General features: G+C 35.1%; 1 protein-coding gene across 3 annotated transcripts in view; it reads left to right on the forward strand.

The window, feature by feature from the left end:
* Nucleotides 1-11,975, forward strand: part of LOC118199142 (sal-like protein 1) — a 363,730-nt gene extending 351,755 nt beyond the window's left edge. For all 3 annotated transcript variants that reach the window (XM_085809856.1, XM_085809857.1, XM_085809855.1), the window contains one exon: nucleotides 1,052-11,975. In XM_085809856.1, coding sequence (XP_085665982.1) covers nucleotides 1,306-5,748 — 4,443 coding nt within the window. In that variant the 5' untranslated portion in view covers nucleotides 1,052-1,305 and the 3' untranslated portion in view covers nucleotides 5,749-11,975. The remainder of the gene's footprint in view (nucleotides 1-1,051) is intronic.
* The last annotated feature ends 6,968 nt before the right edge of the window (nucleotides 11,976-18,943 follow it).

Consider the following 18,943-nt stretch of genomic DNA (forward strand, 5'->3'; position numbering starts at 1 on the left):
CAATAATATCTTCTTGCACTTCGATACACCTTTCACATTGTTTAATAAACAACTCTGTGCCCCTGGAAAAGTAACCTGAAAGTTTGTCTCCAGAATTACCATTTTCACTCCATCATCATCATTAAATCTCCTTTCAAGAAAGTGAGATTTTAGTTTGGAGAGCAAATAATAATCACTAGGAGCTAAATCTGGGCCAAGCTCCTAAAATTAACGTTTATATTTTCGCATTTCAATCACACGACATTTTAGAAGTGGTGTAGCCAAGCTCCTAAAATTAACGTTGATATTTTCGCATTTCAATCACACGACATTTTAGAAGTGGTGTAGCCAAGCTCCTAAAATTAACGTTGATATTTTCGCATTTCAATCACACGACATTTTAGAACTTCTGAAGGAAATCGGAATACTCATTTTACAGAGACTTTTTTCGTGTAAAAATGTTCATGAAAAATGCGAAAACGTTTATTTTAGATAGATCCAGTATTTCTGCTCTCTATTTCATATTTAATCTCCTATTTATTTCTCTTTAGATAAGAGACGTTTTTTGCCGTTATCTATGCCTCCATTTGTCCACATTCTTGGATATCATCTTCTACAGATTCTCGGCCCGGGTGAAATTGTTTTGCCCATTCTTCACTGTAAAACAGAAAGGAAATGGATCAGCATGCAAATGTTCCTATCGTTGTTATATTTTTAAGATATCCTTTAGTTAAAATGTAATCATAGAACTCTACTTTAAGTATTTCCGAAAAAACTAGCACAACACTAAAAAAGAACACATACGATTTCTCTAACGGAACTTCCAAATTTATTCATTTCTTTGCACTAGATTTCTGGAAGAGGAATTTATTGCCAAACAATTTTTTTATATGTGAGGCCGGTAACTTTTGATGTACCTATGTAATTTGAGGTTTTGATATTATCTATGAACTTAAGATTTTCTATTTCATTTTCCGTAATAATTCATTTAATGAAATGATCATTTCTCATTTCTAACAGTAGCTCTGTTAAAAATTTTATATTAACCCAGAAATGCGTTGTTTCTTTTCAGGTTCTTGTTCTGAATCGGGCGGAGAAGATGGAGGCATCGGAGATGAGCATGTATGCGGTAAATGTCGACTAGAATTTATAGATCTGTCTGACTTCTTACATCACAAAAGAACATGTACAAGGAAACGCTTAGTTCTTGTAGCTGGTGACGATAGCTGTGATGAACTTGGAGGCGATGAGCATAGCCCTCCATCTTTGGACGGTAAGGATGATCCCGAGAAATATGGGAGAGAAATTCCTGCTATCCCATATCTCATGTCCTTATCGTATGATAAACCTTATTTCCAGGAGACTTCCGTCACGCCTCCTTTCATACACGAGAAAGGATCCTACACGGAATGCGAGGATCAGCCTTTAGATCTCGACAGCTATGAAAAACTAGATAATTACGCAAACAGTCCGAATGAAAACTTTGCAAACGAAACAAAACAGAAAGCAAATGAACAAAGTTCCTTTGCAAACCCATCGTCTCTACCTCAGTACCTCCTAATGCAGCCTGTTCCTGATACAAATGTCACTTTACAAGCACTTCAAAATACCAGAGTAGCAGTGGCTCAACAAGGAGCTGGAGTCACTAATTTATCACATATTGCTCTGCACACGGCCCTGTACACCTTGCAGCAGCAGCAGATTATTCAGCTTCACCATGTTATCCAACAGTTACAAAATCAGTTAGTTGGTTCAGCAACTTCTGCTTCAAATCCGTTAATATCTAATACTCCCACAGTTGGATCGCTAACAGGCTCAGCAGCACTTACACCACCACAAAGTACGGATGGTAATAATGGAGGTGTTTTGGCATTGACGACAACAGCTTCATCATTACGAACTCTCGAAAGCGTTACGCAAGCGCAAAATTTATCTATTACCACTTGTACTACGACAACTTCGACAACATGCAGAAGTTCAGCATCAGCAGAAAATGTAATCACGATGACACAAGCGCCACCACCTCCTCCCCCACACGAGCCAAATACTTTGGAATTATTACAAAGACATACAGAACAAGCTTTGCAAAACACAATGGCAGGAAGCTCATTTTTACTAAATGGGTTAAGTGGTTTGGGTAACAGTTCTGACATTTTACGGTTTTGCAAAAAGGGTGATGCTAAAAGGGAAGGCAGCGAAGAGGCTTTCTTTCGCCACAGATGTCGTTTTTGCGGCAAAGTTTTTGGTAGTGACAGTGCTCTTCAAATTCATATAAGGTCTCACACTGGTGAAAGACCATTCAAGTGTAACGTGTGTGGCAATCGTTTTACAACCAAAGGTAACTTGAAAGTGCATTTTGGAAGACACAAGGAAAAGTATCCACATATAAAAATGAATCCACATCCTGTTCCGTTACATCTGGATAATCTACACCCTCCCTTAGAACCACCTGAAGCTTCAGAGACTCCACCAATTATTGCTCCAGGATCTACTTGCCAAACAGTTGCATTAAGCTTACAACCACCAAACTTAGTACCAGCTCAGCCATTACCTTTAGTCACTCATTGTCACGATAAAGGATTGCAGAGTCCAACAGACGCTACAATTCACGAGACAGGTCGACAATCAGAGGATGTGCCGATGCATTTACAGCCTAGAAGTGTGTCCCCAAATGAAGTGTCAAATTTGTCCGATGAATCGGAAGGATCAGTTGGAGAAGGATATGTCACTGATGACAATGGTATAAAAGATCCTGATCAGTCACGTTACGAGGAAGAGATAGATAATGATGACGACAGTTTTTCCGCTTCCCCCAAAACCGAGCAAAAAGAAGCGTATGACAATGCCTTTGATGATACAAAAGCCTCTGCTTCGGAAAATAATGCTGTGATGCGAACAGCTCCATCCATTCCTTCCTTCATAAGCAGTTCAGCACCAACATTCCCAAATTTTTTCCACCCTTCATTATCACCATCTTTCAGCATGGCTCCTATCTGTTATCCGCCTTTGTCTACTCCTCCCTTAACAAGTACTCCAACATCACGGCCATCTGGAACTAACAGTGGAAATAATGATGGCCCTGAACAAATTGGTCCGTCTCCAGATCCAAATTTCTATCAAGATTTGTTACCTAAGCCTGGTTCAAATGATAATACTTGGGAAAGCTTAATGGAAGTAACGAAAACATCGGAAACTTCGAAACTTCAACAATTAGTTGATAATATAGAACACAAACTAAGCGATCCCAACCAATGTGTAGTCTGCCATCGAGTGTTAAGCTGCAAAAGTGCATTACAAATGCATTATCGCACACATACAGGTGAACGGCCATTTAAATGCAAAATCTGTAGTCGTGCTTTCACCACGAAAGGAAACCTGAAGACTCACATGGGAGTTCACAGAGCAAAAGCACCTCTTAGAGTTTTACACCAGTGTCCAGTGTGTCATAAGCAATTCACAAATTCATTAGTTTTGCAACAACATATTAGAATGCATACTGGTGATCCAACAGATATGCACCCTGAGCAAATCATGGCAAATGAAGTGAGACAAGGTCATCTTCTAGCTACCTCATTCCCTCGGCCAATGATCCCATCTCTATTGCCAAATTTTCCTTCACCTTCATCTCTTCCATCGCATACCTCACCAGCAGCTCCACCGGCCATTTGCCCAACGTCCAAAACTTCCGATACAAGTTCATTAACTCCATCTCCAGTGCATTCTTCAACTCCAACTGAAAGTGTAATAAAAACTACTTCAAAGGCGAAAGAAAACCCAGTGATTGAAGAACCTGCATCTCCTGTAGTAACAGAAAGCTCTTCTCCTCCACCTTCTGCTAAAACAGAAAGATGTGCGAGTCCTCAGCCTCTAATTCGAAATTCGAATTCTTCACCAGAACCTACATCTATTTCAACTAGAGTCTCTTCGCCTAGCATGGACAAGCCAATTGTTACAACTGCTCCCTATTCTCCTGCATATACAGCTTCCCTAGTAGCTTTAGAAAATCATGTTAAAGCAATCAATACTACCATTCCACAACCTTTACCATTTTCACCATTTGGTATGGGACTCACAATGAGCGGTTTTCTAAGATATGAAGATGCCGCTTTCATGAATCGAAATCAAACAAAAGAAACCAACAGCGATAAATCTCCTGCTCCTATCCATTCATATTCACCATCCCCAAATACAAGTAGGGCTGGGTCTGATGCATCAGCTGATGAAAGATCAACACCCGGCTCGATGGCAAAGTCAGAATCTCCTGTCTCTGTTAATGGAGCTCAAATGCCTGTATCTTCAGGTGTCATTACTGGAAAATCAGAAAGTGGTGCTTTAGATCTGACTCCTAAAAATTCAATTTTATCAATTCCTCCAACAGTGCCAGAAATTCAGCTTTTCCCTTCGCCGTTAGCAGGTCTGCCTTTCCCAACGACACCCGGAAGATTATCAACTACTTGTCGTATTTGTTTCAAGACATTTGCTTGTAACAGTGCATTAGAAATACATTACCGTAGCCACACCAAAGAACGTCCGTTCAAGTGCAATGTTTGTGACCGCGGATTTACTACGAAAGGTAATATGAAGCAACATTTATTGACACATAAAAGTAGAGACCTTCAGCCTTTATTATTTGCATCTGCTGATAATTCTGTTCCTGATAATGAAACGAACTCTTCTACGAATGTCATAAGCCCGCGAACGTCCAGTCCTGTAACTTCTGTCGCTTCAGCTAACGAATCGAATTTGAGCCAAACGAGCAATCCAATTAACGAAAAGAAAGAACTTCCATTATCTACAGTTGGAACGAATTCTTTGCCGATCACTTCTTCAAGCGTTACTGCAATTATTACACCAGCGACCCAACTCGCACCTACAGTGCCCACAACTACCATACCAAAGACTATTAAAAACGAAAGTGACTCAGGTTCGAAAAGACCACTGTCCGATCACAGCACAGGAGGACCAGTAAACAAAAAGAATATACCAAAGCATTTCTGCCATATCTGTCAAAAACCATTTTCAAGTGCTAGCGCATTACAAATACATAACAGAACTCATTCAGGAGAAAAACCTTTCAAATGCGTAGTTTGTGGACGAGCATTTACAACTAAAGGAAATTTAAAAGTGCACATGAACACACATATAGCGGAAAATAGAGGGACTTCGCGACGTGGAAGGCGAATGTCTCTAGAATTTCAACCTCCACCTCTTACAGCTCATGGAAAACCAGACTTCCCTCATCACGCGCGACCTGACCTCTACTTCCCTTATCTGCCCCCTGGATATATGAACGGTATCGCAGGACCTCCAAAAATGAATGAAATATCCGTCATCCAAACGGCCGCAGGCATCACAAACGGCAATATAACTACCCCCAGTTCCATGAATTTAACTCCTGCCGTTTCTATGATGACCCCAGTAATGACGATGGGCCAACAGCAACCCTTTATCCGGAAACAAGCACAGCATAACATAGATAATGATAATACTGATTATGTAGATCCGCGTTCTCCGGATGAAGCTGAAAATCTGAAGGTTCAACCATCACCGAGTCGGCCCCCTGAGAGTGCTTCGCCAGTGCGTCCGTTATTGTCACCTCCTACAGCGGATAAAATTGCCTCTTGGAGCTGGAAAACAGCCTGCAATGTTTGTAGCAAGATTTTTTCATCATCTTCCGATTTAGAAATGCATCTAAAATCTCATTGCAATCCTACAGTACAAGACACTGTCAGGTCCGTTTCACAAACTGCCAAGAACCTCGCCTCGTAGATCTTTTTTCCTGCTTTTGTTTGAAAACATTTTCCGACTGAAATCATTTTTCATTAAACAGGATGCTGATTTCTTGCTTCTTTTTACGATCCGTGCCAAGGAAATGGCAAGGAAAATTCACATTTTGAAATAGAGTATGTCAAAACAAGAAGTCTGACTTCAAATACAACGGGGAGCCTTTAAAAATCCTAGACGTGTTTGGAATTGATATACATACGTTACTATTATCCCTCGCTTTTTTTTTCCACATACACGTCCCGGATGATGAGCGGATTAACTTCCCTTTCCGACCCTTCCTCCTGGTCTGCTAGGCACATGACCGGGAACATTGGTTCCTATGATAACTAGTCCAAAGGCTTGCACCCTGGTCTGCATATTTCAAACATACATAAAAGGGGAAAAATAAACACTGTGACCTACGAATAGAAGCTGTTAATATCTGTTTAGGTGGTAGCCATTGTGCAGGGTACTCTGCTCCTTTGTTGTACTTAGTATTATTGCACATTGATGGGTGTCAAGTCATGCCCATTTGTTGGAACTATTTATGTACAAGTAGTAACCTAATATAAACTGCAAGGCAATTTACACAACTGCGTGACTGTTAGTTAAAATATACTACGCTTCGTATGTGTTATCATTTTTCTCCCTGTGTGATTGTTATAGTTTGTCTAAAAACAAACGTGGAAAATCATTATCATAACAAATTATCGTGAAATGCTTATGCAGTCATGTTCAAATTCTGATTGCTTGCAATATATTTCATCTCACTGATTGTTTTTAAATTATTGTACTTTTTTTGTGCTGTGAAAGGAGGTGTCTTTGCTTTTCTATTTTGTAACTTTTGAGCAGTCAATGTGGCAGATTTGTTTCATAACACAGTATGATACTTTAGAATTAGAATTTACAGATAAAACCATTTTCAAAACTAAACGATCTCTGGTAAATACAGAGCTAAGATTTCAACATTTTGCAAACTTATATGCAGTGATTTCCACTCTTCCATGGTCTCTTTACTGCATTTTTATATAAAATTTTGCCTAAATTATTTAATCCCATAAAATATCATATTCATAAAGCAATTAGAGTAAGTACAATTTCTATAACTAAAGAACATTTTTGCGCCTGTACAGCGCGTTTATGAAAGTCCTGAAGTAATAGAGAATAAAGACAACATTCGCGTGAAATCGAAAACCTTAGATATAAATATTTCACGTGCTTTGATATGATTATTGACGAAATTGTTACCTACTTCATTCAAAGAAACCCACTCTTTCAAATATCTCATGAGTAAGGTTGAAATATTTCCGAGGTCGTAGCGAGTTATTCCTGAGGTTCTAGACACTCTCCATTAGGTTAATTGGCACTTTTACTCTAAAACGCTGAAATGCTTATTATGTTGCTAATATTCAAATGATTAGCATTAAGTATGTCACTTCTGGTGACTGAAAACAAAGAACCGCAGATGAGGTTAAACGGAGTTCTTGAGAAATGAGATAGTTTTTGTAGATATCTAACCTCTGTTTAATTAATAGAGATCCAGACCTTCAACGAAATGCATAAACTTAACTAAATCCATTCACTGTCACGGATTTATTTATTATCTTCGCTACGCATTCAATTGTGAGCTATTTTGTGCCCCGGGCTCCGATTTTTCTCTAATAAACTATTCTATTAAAACTTTTAAGAAGCATTCTTCATGTAGCCGCCATTCTACTTCTGCTAAAATACACACCTTCTCTTTCGGTAAATATTTTTATTGAGGTAGACATTCACATAACTCAAATGAAACAAGCAAAAAAGTGTAAATCATGTTTCACCCCTGCATCTGAATTTCGAAAAGACTCAACAATCGGACTAATAATTTCTCATTCCTGCAATTAATATTCCTTATTGAATTCTTTAATCATTTAATTGTGTTAGTCATATATTTGCAAGTATATGAAAATACTATAATGAAATAATAAGCTCTTTTCTTGAAAATATAACTGATGAGGAGAGTAATATACACAGCGGTTGCTTACAAAAACGCATGTTATTTCGAAGTCTTATTTCCCATTCATAAAATGCATTCACATATTTAAGCATTCCTGCAATAATTTTGATGCCAAAACTTCTCATATCTTTAAATCTTATTGAAATGTTACCAAAAGTGTTTGCTATCTTTTTTTTTATTAAGCTATCATTTACTCTTAAATGATGTATGAATCTAGCTGTTGTTAAAAGCAAATAATTGTTTCTCAGAATTCTTCTTCCTTTTATATATGGCACTTACTTCTTCAATGGTGAACCAGAAAGATTATTGCAACGTCATTTGTTGTAAATATAACAGCGGATTACCCTTTTTCATGTCTGTTACTGGAACTAATATATCTTCAGATTTATAAACCTTTAGAAACTCAAGTCAATAAATTATCAAGAAAGACGTCATAAGATTTCATATTAAAAGAGTAATTAGAAAATTGTTTTCCAAAAAATTTTTTCTTAACGTTCTCCTATTCCTCAGCGCGCATTTTTTAAATATCAAACCTTTCATCCATTAATATTAACACACTGAATACAGAACGTGAGATATTTGTAGAAACTTCAATATTTTACTCTCCTCATCACAAATGTGACGAAAAAAAAAAAAAAAAATGTAAATTTTCTCGTAAAGATAATAATATCCTGAAATAATTCTGCAAAAAATATTACTTTGCTGTTTTTAAAGTCTGGTTTCTTATTTTGTTCAAAATTATTTGCTTTAGAGAAGTATACTGAAGTAAACCTTAGACTAAATTTATGTATTTCTTTTAATTAAGTGAATTGTTGTTATCATATTTCTTAGTATACAAACTCCATAAATGAATGAAGGGAATTCTTTATATAAATATACTTTTGTAATCAAGCAGTGGCGTAAAACTGAAGATACATTAAGGTTTTAACACTTTTTTTGTGAACCTCAACTTTTGAAAATTCATTACTCCGTAACAGTTCACTTTTAATAAACATGTTTGATCATGAAAATAAAATTGTAAAGGAAGTGGTTTTAATATTTATTATTCCTGTCTGACCGCGTGCCTTTTGGAAATGTCTTCCAAGAAGATCTTTTGCAGCGTCAGATCATGAAAACTTAACCACAGGGTTAAGAGAAACCGAACGTTTTTTAACCAAGTCTTCCTTTTGTTGAAAGGCGGCTACGTTGTGTTTTAATAATATGATATATTTCCTGATGTTTTGATTACCTTTTACGCCACTGTTTGAGGAAAACAATTTTTTATGCTTATGTTATATTGAAGTGATTGTTTGATACATGATAAACCATGTGTTTTAAGTGACTTTTGTAAACATGGGATATCAATGCTGTATAAAGAAAAGCGAGCCTAAGTAGAAGTCAAAGCCAATAATTGACAGCTTAAGCTTCGATAGGCAAAAAAGGCATTCGATATCAAATTATAGTTCAAAAATTTGATTTTTTTTCTTGAGAAGATCTCAGAAGATGTTTGAATAATTTCTGCATTTCTTTAACATTTAAAATCTCATCGAGTCATATAATTAAAATAGCTAAAGAAAATATTTCTTTTATACTATTTCTTTCTCAGATGAACTTCGAGAGACATCTGAAAAACGTTTGAATTAAATGAACTGAAAATTTAAAAATGGAAATCATTATCATTCTAGTTTGTTCTATGTATGCATCTCCTATAGAACAGCTGGAAAATAAAGTAATATGCATTTTCTTTGTGGAAAACATCAAATATTTATGTAGCTAAGAAGCTTATAGTAATTGATCTGCTCTTCAACCTATCAGTTAGAAACCATTAAATTGTGCAAGTAAATGCACTAATCAGTATAAGCAAATCTAAATCCTGAAATATAAACATTTTAACTGTATTGCGATATTTTATTTCAGTCTTTAACTGAGAATCTCAGTTCATTTTTAAAGAATTTATCCAATTCAGAAATTGGAATTTAAAGTCCAAACTAGCGAACATCTATTACTTTCCACCTTAAAAATTATTTTAAATGTTTAAAGATCATTAAGAATGCTATGGAAATTATGAAACACTTTTGCTTATCAGTTCTAGTCCATCATAAATATAAACATTCCTAAACGTTGTTTCTACTAAAGATAACAAAAAAGCGTTTCTTAAATAAGGCATCCTGGAGAGGCGAAGAAACAAATTCTTTATCAAACTTCAATTATTAGCTTTGATGACTTTTCTTATAAGGCTTAGTTTTTCTTATCATATCTCATTTCTTCACCTGCTTTCATCTCTCGAATGTAAAATGAATTTAAACCAAATCAAGTCTCAGGCTATAACTCTGTTACGGTCTCAAATGTAGCTGCTTCTAATCTTCTATAGTGATGACACCATTTAAGACTCCTGGTTAAGGTCCCCGTCTAAGTCTTTCATTGCTTTTTTCATTGAAAAGTTTCCAGTTTTTTCTCAATTGTTATCGGTCATTTTATTTTTAAGCTGTATCTTTTGATGTTTCTGTTTTTACAATGACAGTATTTTATTGTCGGAGAAATATTTTTATACACCAGAGTGTTTCCGTGGTATTGGGCAAAACCAGGTGTTTGTATTCCATCGCCCAGTACTGCGGGCATTCTCAATTTGTTGTGTTCATTTCTTGTACATTTTATTGCAAATGGCCGAATTTGTAACGGTAACTTTTTATTTTTTCCTCTCTTTTGAGTGAGTACTAAAACTATAATCTTATTTAACGAATTTTGTAATATAAAACATTTCATTTAAATGGATTGTGATCTTTAATGTGAGAATAAATCTTTTCTTTATTTTTATTTTCTGCTATAATATGCAGTGTGTAGGTCGTGAGCAGAGTAGACGAAAACTGAATTATAATTAGTGCAAGGAAATTGTTTTTCCTTTAATTAATATAAATATGTTGAAATGGCTCGACCTCTGCTCATGCCTTTCCAGCCAATGTTGGTCAGTCAGTGGATTGGTTTTTGCATTTCTGCATATTTGAAATTAATGAATACTTTATTTAGAATATAAGTAAATGTCTCGAACAATGTACAGAAGGCAGGAGACAAGTCAAAAAAGGCATCGTGGAAAATAATTCATGAAAATGATAAGAAAGCTGTGTCTTTTAATGTTAAATGGCATTATTCTCTCTGCGTTTAAATTTTAAATTTGTTTAAAAACCATTTTATAACTGTGTGTGTGTATATATATATATATATATATATATATATATATGTGTGTGTGTGTGTGTGTGTATCTTCTTACGAACAGCAGAAATCATAGCCACATCCTACTTACTGACTGTATGTATTTAATTTTAATCATTTATAGTTAATCTTGAAGCTATGAATGTGTCTATCGAATGATTTGGCATGCAGTTTCTTTTTGCTGTTTTTTAGAAATGTTTCAGTTTTGTATTGTGTTTTATTATCTTCTCTAAATATTGCTGCAGTTGACTTAGGGCAAAATGAATTGCACCTTTCTTTCTTTTTCAAGTGGGCAATATTATAAGAGAGAAACTAAGCAGTTCATATTTCATGTGAAGCCGAATATTTTTCATGCATCTCCGTTAATGCAAACTGATCGAAATTTGTATCGCACGCATCCGAAAATGCGATCTGTAATCTATTTGATAGAAGTTAGTATGGATCATAGGGAGAACAAAAAAATGGGGGGAACAGATGCAATGGTGATAACGACAACTGTGATATGTTCTTCCTCATGTGTTGATTATAGCACAAATGATTCAGTATAGCACGTATTTTCGGGCAACTTCCCGAGCGATCATTCCACTGATTCCGGGGAGCGTAACAACCGGGAGTCTTGAAGTCATTTTTGTGCAGTAGAGCTGCGAAGCAGCTACATTTCACATCCCTTTATCTAATCTTGTACATAATGCGAATAAACGAAAATCGAGAATCATGTGTTTTAGATCAGGTATGTTTAGTGTGAATACAAACTTTAGAAAAGTCTTGCGCCCGCGTGATCTGTTATTTTACTGTTTGTTTTCTCTTTTTAATACTTCTTATGAATTATTATGTTCCAATTCGGTGATAATGTTAGTTGTTTTGATTGAAAAGTGGCCCCCACGTGTCCGTCGATCTCTCCGCGATTGCCCAGGAGATTGCTATTTTTGTAACAATTGTAGTTTCGCTCGAGGGATCGACAGGGACACTCAACAGGACAATTGTAGCCCTCGTGATCAAGGGCCAAACATTTGGTGCATGTCACTATTAAAAATCCTCAACAAATTCAGTTTCTGTGTCTCTCATTTATTTTACACATCACACGACATTTCAGCTGAACATCATTTCTTTCTAGATGCCGTGATATGGTTACCAACTTCGAAGCGATAATCAAATGAAAAATTTTAAGTAAACCTAAATGTCCTTCATAATTTGCATTTAAATGTTATTCAGAAGAGTTTATGTCCTTCAGATATCTTCAAGGGCTCTCACATTTACTAACTCAAGAGTCGAAAAACCAGCTGTACGAGAATTCCGGGTACTTAAAATGATGAAAACAAATCATTTAATTAAATTCTTTTTCAACAACGAGATAGTCTCATCAGTCAAGTCAAATCAGTTAAGTTTGCTGTTAAAAATGCGATAGTGTCACGAATCCTATCACGTAATATACTATCAGAATTATATTGTTTTGATTTTTAAAAGAAACGTAAAATCTTATTTCCGTCTGAGATATTGAATTTTTCTATAATGGACCTAATATATTTGTAGGCTATTTTCGCTATCAAAAATTAATTTTGAGTTTGGGAAAATTTATGTTCTAAAATAATTCTTGAAATAAAATAAGTATTCAATTTAACATATACTCATAAGTTTTTAATTTTTATCGTCTTGTTCTACAGCTATTATAAGGAAAAGTTAGTGAATTTTGGCTTATATTTGTAAAGTAGAAGAAATTCTTTTCCCTGAAAGTAAGCACCTACAGCTCAGAATTTTTGTATAGTTCAACTCAGAAAGACGACATTCGTATAATAAAACACGGGCATTATGTTTGCTCCAACTCAATTTTAAAAGCGTCTGTAACATTAGATCTTCTTTCTCATTCTCAAAAAAATGAGATTTATTTTATGTTTTTAGCTGCAGATGATTTAGTACTTTATGTCAATTCCAGGTAACTTATGTCAGACCTGACTTCAGTTATTGGCATATTTGAAATACATTATTTTATTTAGTTGTGAAAGCAAAGCACAATAAGAATTAAAATCCGGAAACACGAATGCCGTAAAAAAAATATAAACATACAAATGTTTCAGGAAAAATTCAGAAATCTTGACAATTTTGTCGCTTTTGCATTTAAGTGAGTAATTAGACGCGCAAAAATATCCATAGAAAGTTTTGATTCTTTCAGTTTTAATAGATATGAATCCACCTTAAAACAAAGCGCCCAGGAATGATTTGTTTGTTTTTTCTTACTAATAGTATATACAAAAAATACAACCCTTATCTGAATATAGTAAATCACTAACTTCAGTATAAAGATAATCACAGTTTCAACTGGTCAGCGCAGTATAAATGAACTATATATCATAAATTAATGACGCAGAAAAATTCATTTGAAATCTGTGATAATAAACTCAAACCCAAGTTCATTTAACAGTGATAATAAATGATGAAACAGTTTGGCAACAAACTGGCAACTAAAAAGCCTACTATAGTACTGCAAATTTGAGAGAAGCACTAAGATTTTGAAACAACAAATTTTTTTTTCGATTGTTTAGAAACATAGCCTGTGATTAGGCATACATGCGTGGTGCTCCAAATTCGTTTATCGCTTTTCTGCAATAAATCATTTAAGTCACCTTTAAGCACCAGTATATGATTAGATGCTTTGAAAAGAACAGTAGTTTTACTCGTCTGATTTCTTGGGTATGTTCAGTGTCTGATTACGTGTAGAAAACGTGAAAAACGGTTATCTCAAATACCTTGAAACTACAATTTGATTCGCTTCAGATCTGCCATAATAATAGTTAAAAATAAAGAGATAGCTTTCTTTTCATACTTAACTGTAAATATAAAATGGGCAATAAATTTACAAAATTTATCTTAACAGGAAACCAAATGAAGTAATTTAACTTAACAGGAAATTAAGTGCAGTAAAATGCTTACTTTTATATTACTTTTACTTTCGATAAAAAATATATTTGATTATACTGTAAAGCTTTATATGTAACGGAAATAATTTTATTACGTATAATACACAAAGCGTGAACTGGAAAAATAAGAAGTATTAAATTTGCTCAAAATTAAAACATTTGAAATTTATTTCAGAAAATAAATTAAAGTATATTATGTAATTTTTTTCTCTAACTGACAGAAAATAATGACATACTATAACGATTTTGCCATAAAATGCCACTGGTGGCCCTTGCCGGCGTGAACGTGTTAAACGCTATTGATCTCCAACTTAATGTCTGAAGACGTTCTTAGAAACTTCATTTTGTTATCGGCCTGATCTTGCTGCGATTCTTGTGGTGCCATCAGCACTACAACCGATCATCTCTGGCGCACGTAACGAAAGCAGTAAATCGATTTCATTGATTAGGTGTTGCTGCCAGTCTTGTTATCATATATTTAAGGTATAATAAATGTTCTTTCTGACTGTGATAATACATGACCACACGCTTGCTAGCATCAGCAGAAGGTGTCTGAAGTGTGTACCATTACCTCTTGGTTCGCACAATTCCAGAATCCCTGTTAGTTTAAGACCTTGTTCAATATTACTAGCCCTCAAGTGAACGCTTCCCTCCATAGCTCGGGAAATGGAGATCATGTAGAATAGTCAAAAACCACATGGCCAAAAATTACTCAAGACAAAAATTCGAGGTTTTACAAGAGACGCAGTGACATGCCGTAACAAATCATTCGAAATGAAAATGATACACTTTATTGTAGCAAACCAAGTAACCTGTATATTTAACATCAGGCTAATATAAAATCTTAAAATTCTTTGCTCAGAACTTAGTACTTGAAAATATGTTAAGTTTATCTAACTTAATCATTCCTTAGGTTTATGATATTTCTACATCTAGTAATGTATTACACACTGCATACTGTCGCGAAAAATGGTGCGACTGAGGAAACTCCCTGTAGTTTTTTTTTATGTAAGCTATTAATGAAATTATATATAAAGCAATGCAGTTAGTAATATTAATGATCTTTCTTCGGTGTATATTTTTCTCCCTGATCTCACTTCACCTTTTCTTTACTGTTCTTGTGCTCTTAGAATTAATTTCACAGTTTGAAAATTAATCTTTTAATTCTGACTTCTTCAACTACCTGTTGAATTTGCTCTGTTAATTGATTTCAAATTTTCTTCTAAGCCACAGAAACTGATCAGTCATCACTTGAACTAATTCTCTTCTCGTACTTCAAATCACCTGAAGAGAAAGAGCTGAAAAATAAATGATTATTTCGATGTGCAATGTTAATTAAGTTATCGAGTGTTAGAGCTATACCTGCCTATTAAGGTAGTACATGCATAATGCATCCTAAACGAAAATTTACATAGTTACTTAAGAGGTTTTCAAATTTAATCGATTACTTAGAGTCAGTTACTACCCCTATGTTTAAAATTACTACTAATTAAAAAATATAATTAAAATTCCTTAAATTTACTCTGTTATTTTCTACTTGGGGGATAAAGCGTTATCCCATAATTTCATTATTCAGTATCTATGATTATATGTAATAACTAAGCAACCTTAGCTTAAAGAGTAAATCTTCAGTTTAAACACTTAGGAAACTTAATTTTTACTTTGATATTTTATAGTTTTTCAAATGGCACCGGGGCCTCTGTATTAAAAAGTGAGAGAAATCTCTTCTTCACAGTCCCCTATTTTGTGATTTGATGCTAATTTGACGTTTAGTGCTCTAGGTTTGCACGTATTGAATAGTTCAGTGTGCTGCTAAATATAATAAGCATTTAAAAAATTCTTATATAATTGTTAAGAAAATTTTAATGATTCTACTTCAACTATGAGTGGAATTACACAGCAAAAAGATAAAAGAAATAATTCAATAGAATGAGCTGAGGCTCACATTCTTTCCACTGCTGATACCTTTATAAGGAACGTTTTCCTTCCTTAGTGAGTGCCTTCGTGGTGTAATTTGTAGCACATTCAGCTAACAGTAAAAATATCCCAAATTTGGATCACGTAGTCGATATCGCTGTTTTCATGTTTCATGCTCCAAACAAGTAATTGATCATTCTACAATAGCACCCGAACAGGGACAGAGTGTAAGGAACTTTCCCCTTCTTCACTGCATACCTTCGTAGTGTAACTGGTAGCATATCCGGATAGCAATTGGAAGATCCAAAATTAAGATTTTGGTGATACTATCTCTGATTTTACGTATTTTCTGCTCTAATTAAATACTTTTAATTGCTTTACGGTGGCTATAAAATCTATTTAATTTTTTTTTAAACCAGGAAATCGAAGAAATCACCATTGCCTTCGCCGCGATTCAAACTCCGAATCTTCCGATTGCTAGATGGACTCCTATCATTTTCACCACAAAAGGACGCAGTAAGGCGCACACCTTCATATGGTATCCCTAGTTAAGAGTAACAAAACATAGATAATAATAATAATCATTCTGCATTTATTTGGTTAACATAATTCTATGAACAGGTAACTACGTTATTTTTTTTTTTCAGTCTGAGCATCATATACACACCCGTGTATATATAGGTGATTTAAAATTGGATAAATAAACGTGAAAGAAGAGTCAGGAATACCAAAACAAACTGCTTTTACAGAGAAGCATGTAGATAAAAACGTCCCCTTTGCGTGCCAGAGGTTATTGTTTGTCAGAAATCGCACTGGTCACGATCAACCACTTTGCCTGCCACTGATGGCTCTCAAAATCCATACAACGAGAGCGTCCGAGAGCCGTAGCTTCTAATTCTGGCATTGTCGCAAACGTACCTACGTGTCCGTGAGAGCACAGGAATTCTTGAATATATTCTCAGATCCATGTGTCGACTTTTCCAGGTATGTGTCCCCGCGATTAAATGAACTATGAGTACTTCCTCTGAAATAATAAGCATACTGTGTATATTATCTTATTTGCGTTCCTTTGCAGAGTCTCATTCGTAAACTAAGACTCTAAATAGAACTAAGTAACTTATCGTTTAGCAACTACATAAGCAAACAAAAATGTAAGAAGGATGTAAAAAATCCTGTTATTAAGAGCTCAGCTGAACAGAAGGCATTCCTTATGCTTACAAAACCAACTAGCAGCTATAGCATAAACTCAAAAAGTAGAATTAAGTTAAAACATAGTTAGTTAGCCGAAGGTTACACAGAAATATTAAACGCGCAAGTTGACTGTAATCTACTACGGGAGGGGGGACAACACTATTTGCAAGACTAAATTCTATTTCATACACAGAGATGCTATCCTAGAATATCAACTACCAATGCGGCCTTCAGCAGCCGGAACATACTCTGACTAAAGCAATCTGAAACCCTCACTTAAATACGCGAGAGCTAAAATTTGCATTTTAGCAGGAGAACGAAAAAGGGGAAATGACAGTAAAATTTGGGAACATAAAATAACTTTTTAATTAAAATAAATACCTTAAATGTAAATACGCCTAAATTTAAATGTTTCCTGTTCTTCTTAGCACACTCTGTACCCCTTTATAGCTATATTTCTATTCAAAATGTTTTCTTCTTTTATTCCTGATCTATCTTTAAAGATTGTCTAAGACCGTTGGAAACTCCTTGAATACACCTTGTGCATATACTACTGAGCACAAAACATGCTCAACATTGAAGCACTCCTAATCAAAAGAAAAGGGATTGAGTTAATTTAAGCAGACAGAGAGATTGTGAATAAATTTCTTTAATTTTGAAATATTCTATCACTCTAGTGACAAATATGAGACATGATTAAGCCTAACACAATCAGACATTAGCCTTCATATCGGGAGCATATCTTTCATATCATTCCATCTTGTGAAATATGGCATAGCACTGACTATTCTTATGAGGGATTTGGCGTTCTGCGAAAAAAATTCTGACTTGTCCTGAACTGTGGTCCACAATTAATATTGCTATCGTCGGACGTAGTTAAGAAGTAGTCACATCATCTTCAGATTTTCAGTCAATGATCATCACTGGTCAAACAGAAGGAAGATATAAAGATATTTCATTAATCACATTTTAGCTTTGGTTCATCATATGTGTAGTCTTTTACGACAGACCACCAGCGGCCGAGCGGTAAAGTCGCTGAACACCGGTAGTTTGGTACGAGGTTCGAATCCCGCAAACTTGATGGCTGCATGGGCGTTTTCGTGGTTTTCTCCCATGTGTAACGTGTATACGAGCCAGTTTCCCTTAAAGTTCTCCACGAAGGCATCTCTTCTCTTAAGCAGATAACTCTCGAGGCTTTGCCATAATCACACACACACACATTTTTTACGACAGCGCGTCAAGATGAGAATTAGTTTTTGTAAAGAACTGTAAACTTCCTCTTGCGGAATTGGGATATACTAATAACATACGACTCTGGAATATCTAAATTTTAATGAAAACTTCATTTAATGTCAGAAGCTGTAAACAACGGAGTTGCTACCCATGCAGTTTACTGTGGCAATTAATGCCAGCTAATGTTTTTCAGTTGACTTTCATCTATCACATCTATGAAATTTATATTCATAATTCAATCAGCAGATCTTACACCACTTGATATTTTGGCCTTAATGTAACGGGGATACTAACCTGATGTAAGCAAACTTATTAAAAAGGTTCTAGTAAACGTATCTGTTTAGGTCTACGTCTCAAATGAATTTAACAGCTTTATACAGAGGCCAGAAGCAGTACCAGCAACGTACTGATGTTCTCGAAATAATGCAAATTTTCAAAAAAATGCTGGGGGAGGAAAACGGGATCTCATTCTGTTTCCCAACGCAAACCATAACGTTTCAATTATATTTAAATCTAGGGATTGCTCAGGCCAGGGAATGTGTTCATCTTCATGTTTTTCAAATAATGTCGAAACAATTGATGGACGTAGATGTGGTCATTATCAGCTTGAAAAAATTCTTTTACCCATAGAAATGGCGTCTACACCAATAAATGAATATGGTCTCTTTAAAGATCACATAGTCACTACTAATTGTTCTTTGTTGTTTGTTGTAAGGTGATAGCTGCAGCTACTTGCAAATCACGATTCCCAAAGCATAACTGA

Source organism: Stegodyphus dumicola, chromosome X2 (assembly GCF_044657685.1).
Source record: "Stegodyphus dumicola isolate Sdum_Otavi_A_Nest chromosome X2, ASM4465768v1".
NCBI classification, from domain to species: domain Eukaryota; kingdom Metazoa; phylum Arthropoda; class Arachnida; order Araneae; family Eresidae; genus Stegodyphus; species Stegodyphus dumicola.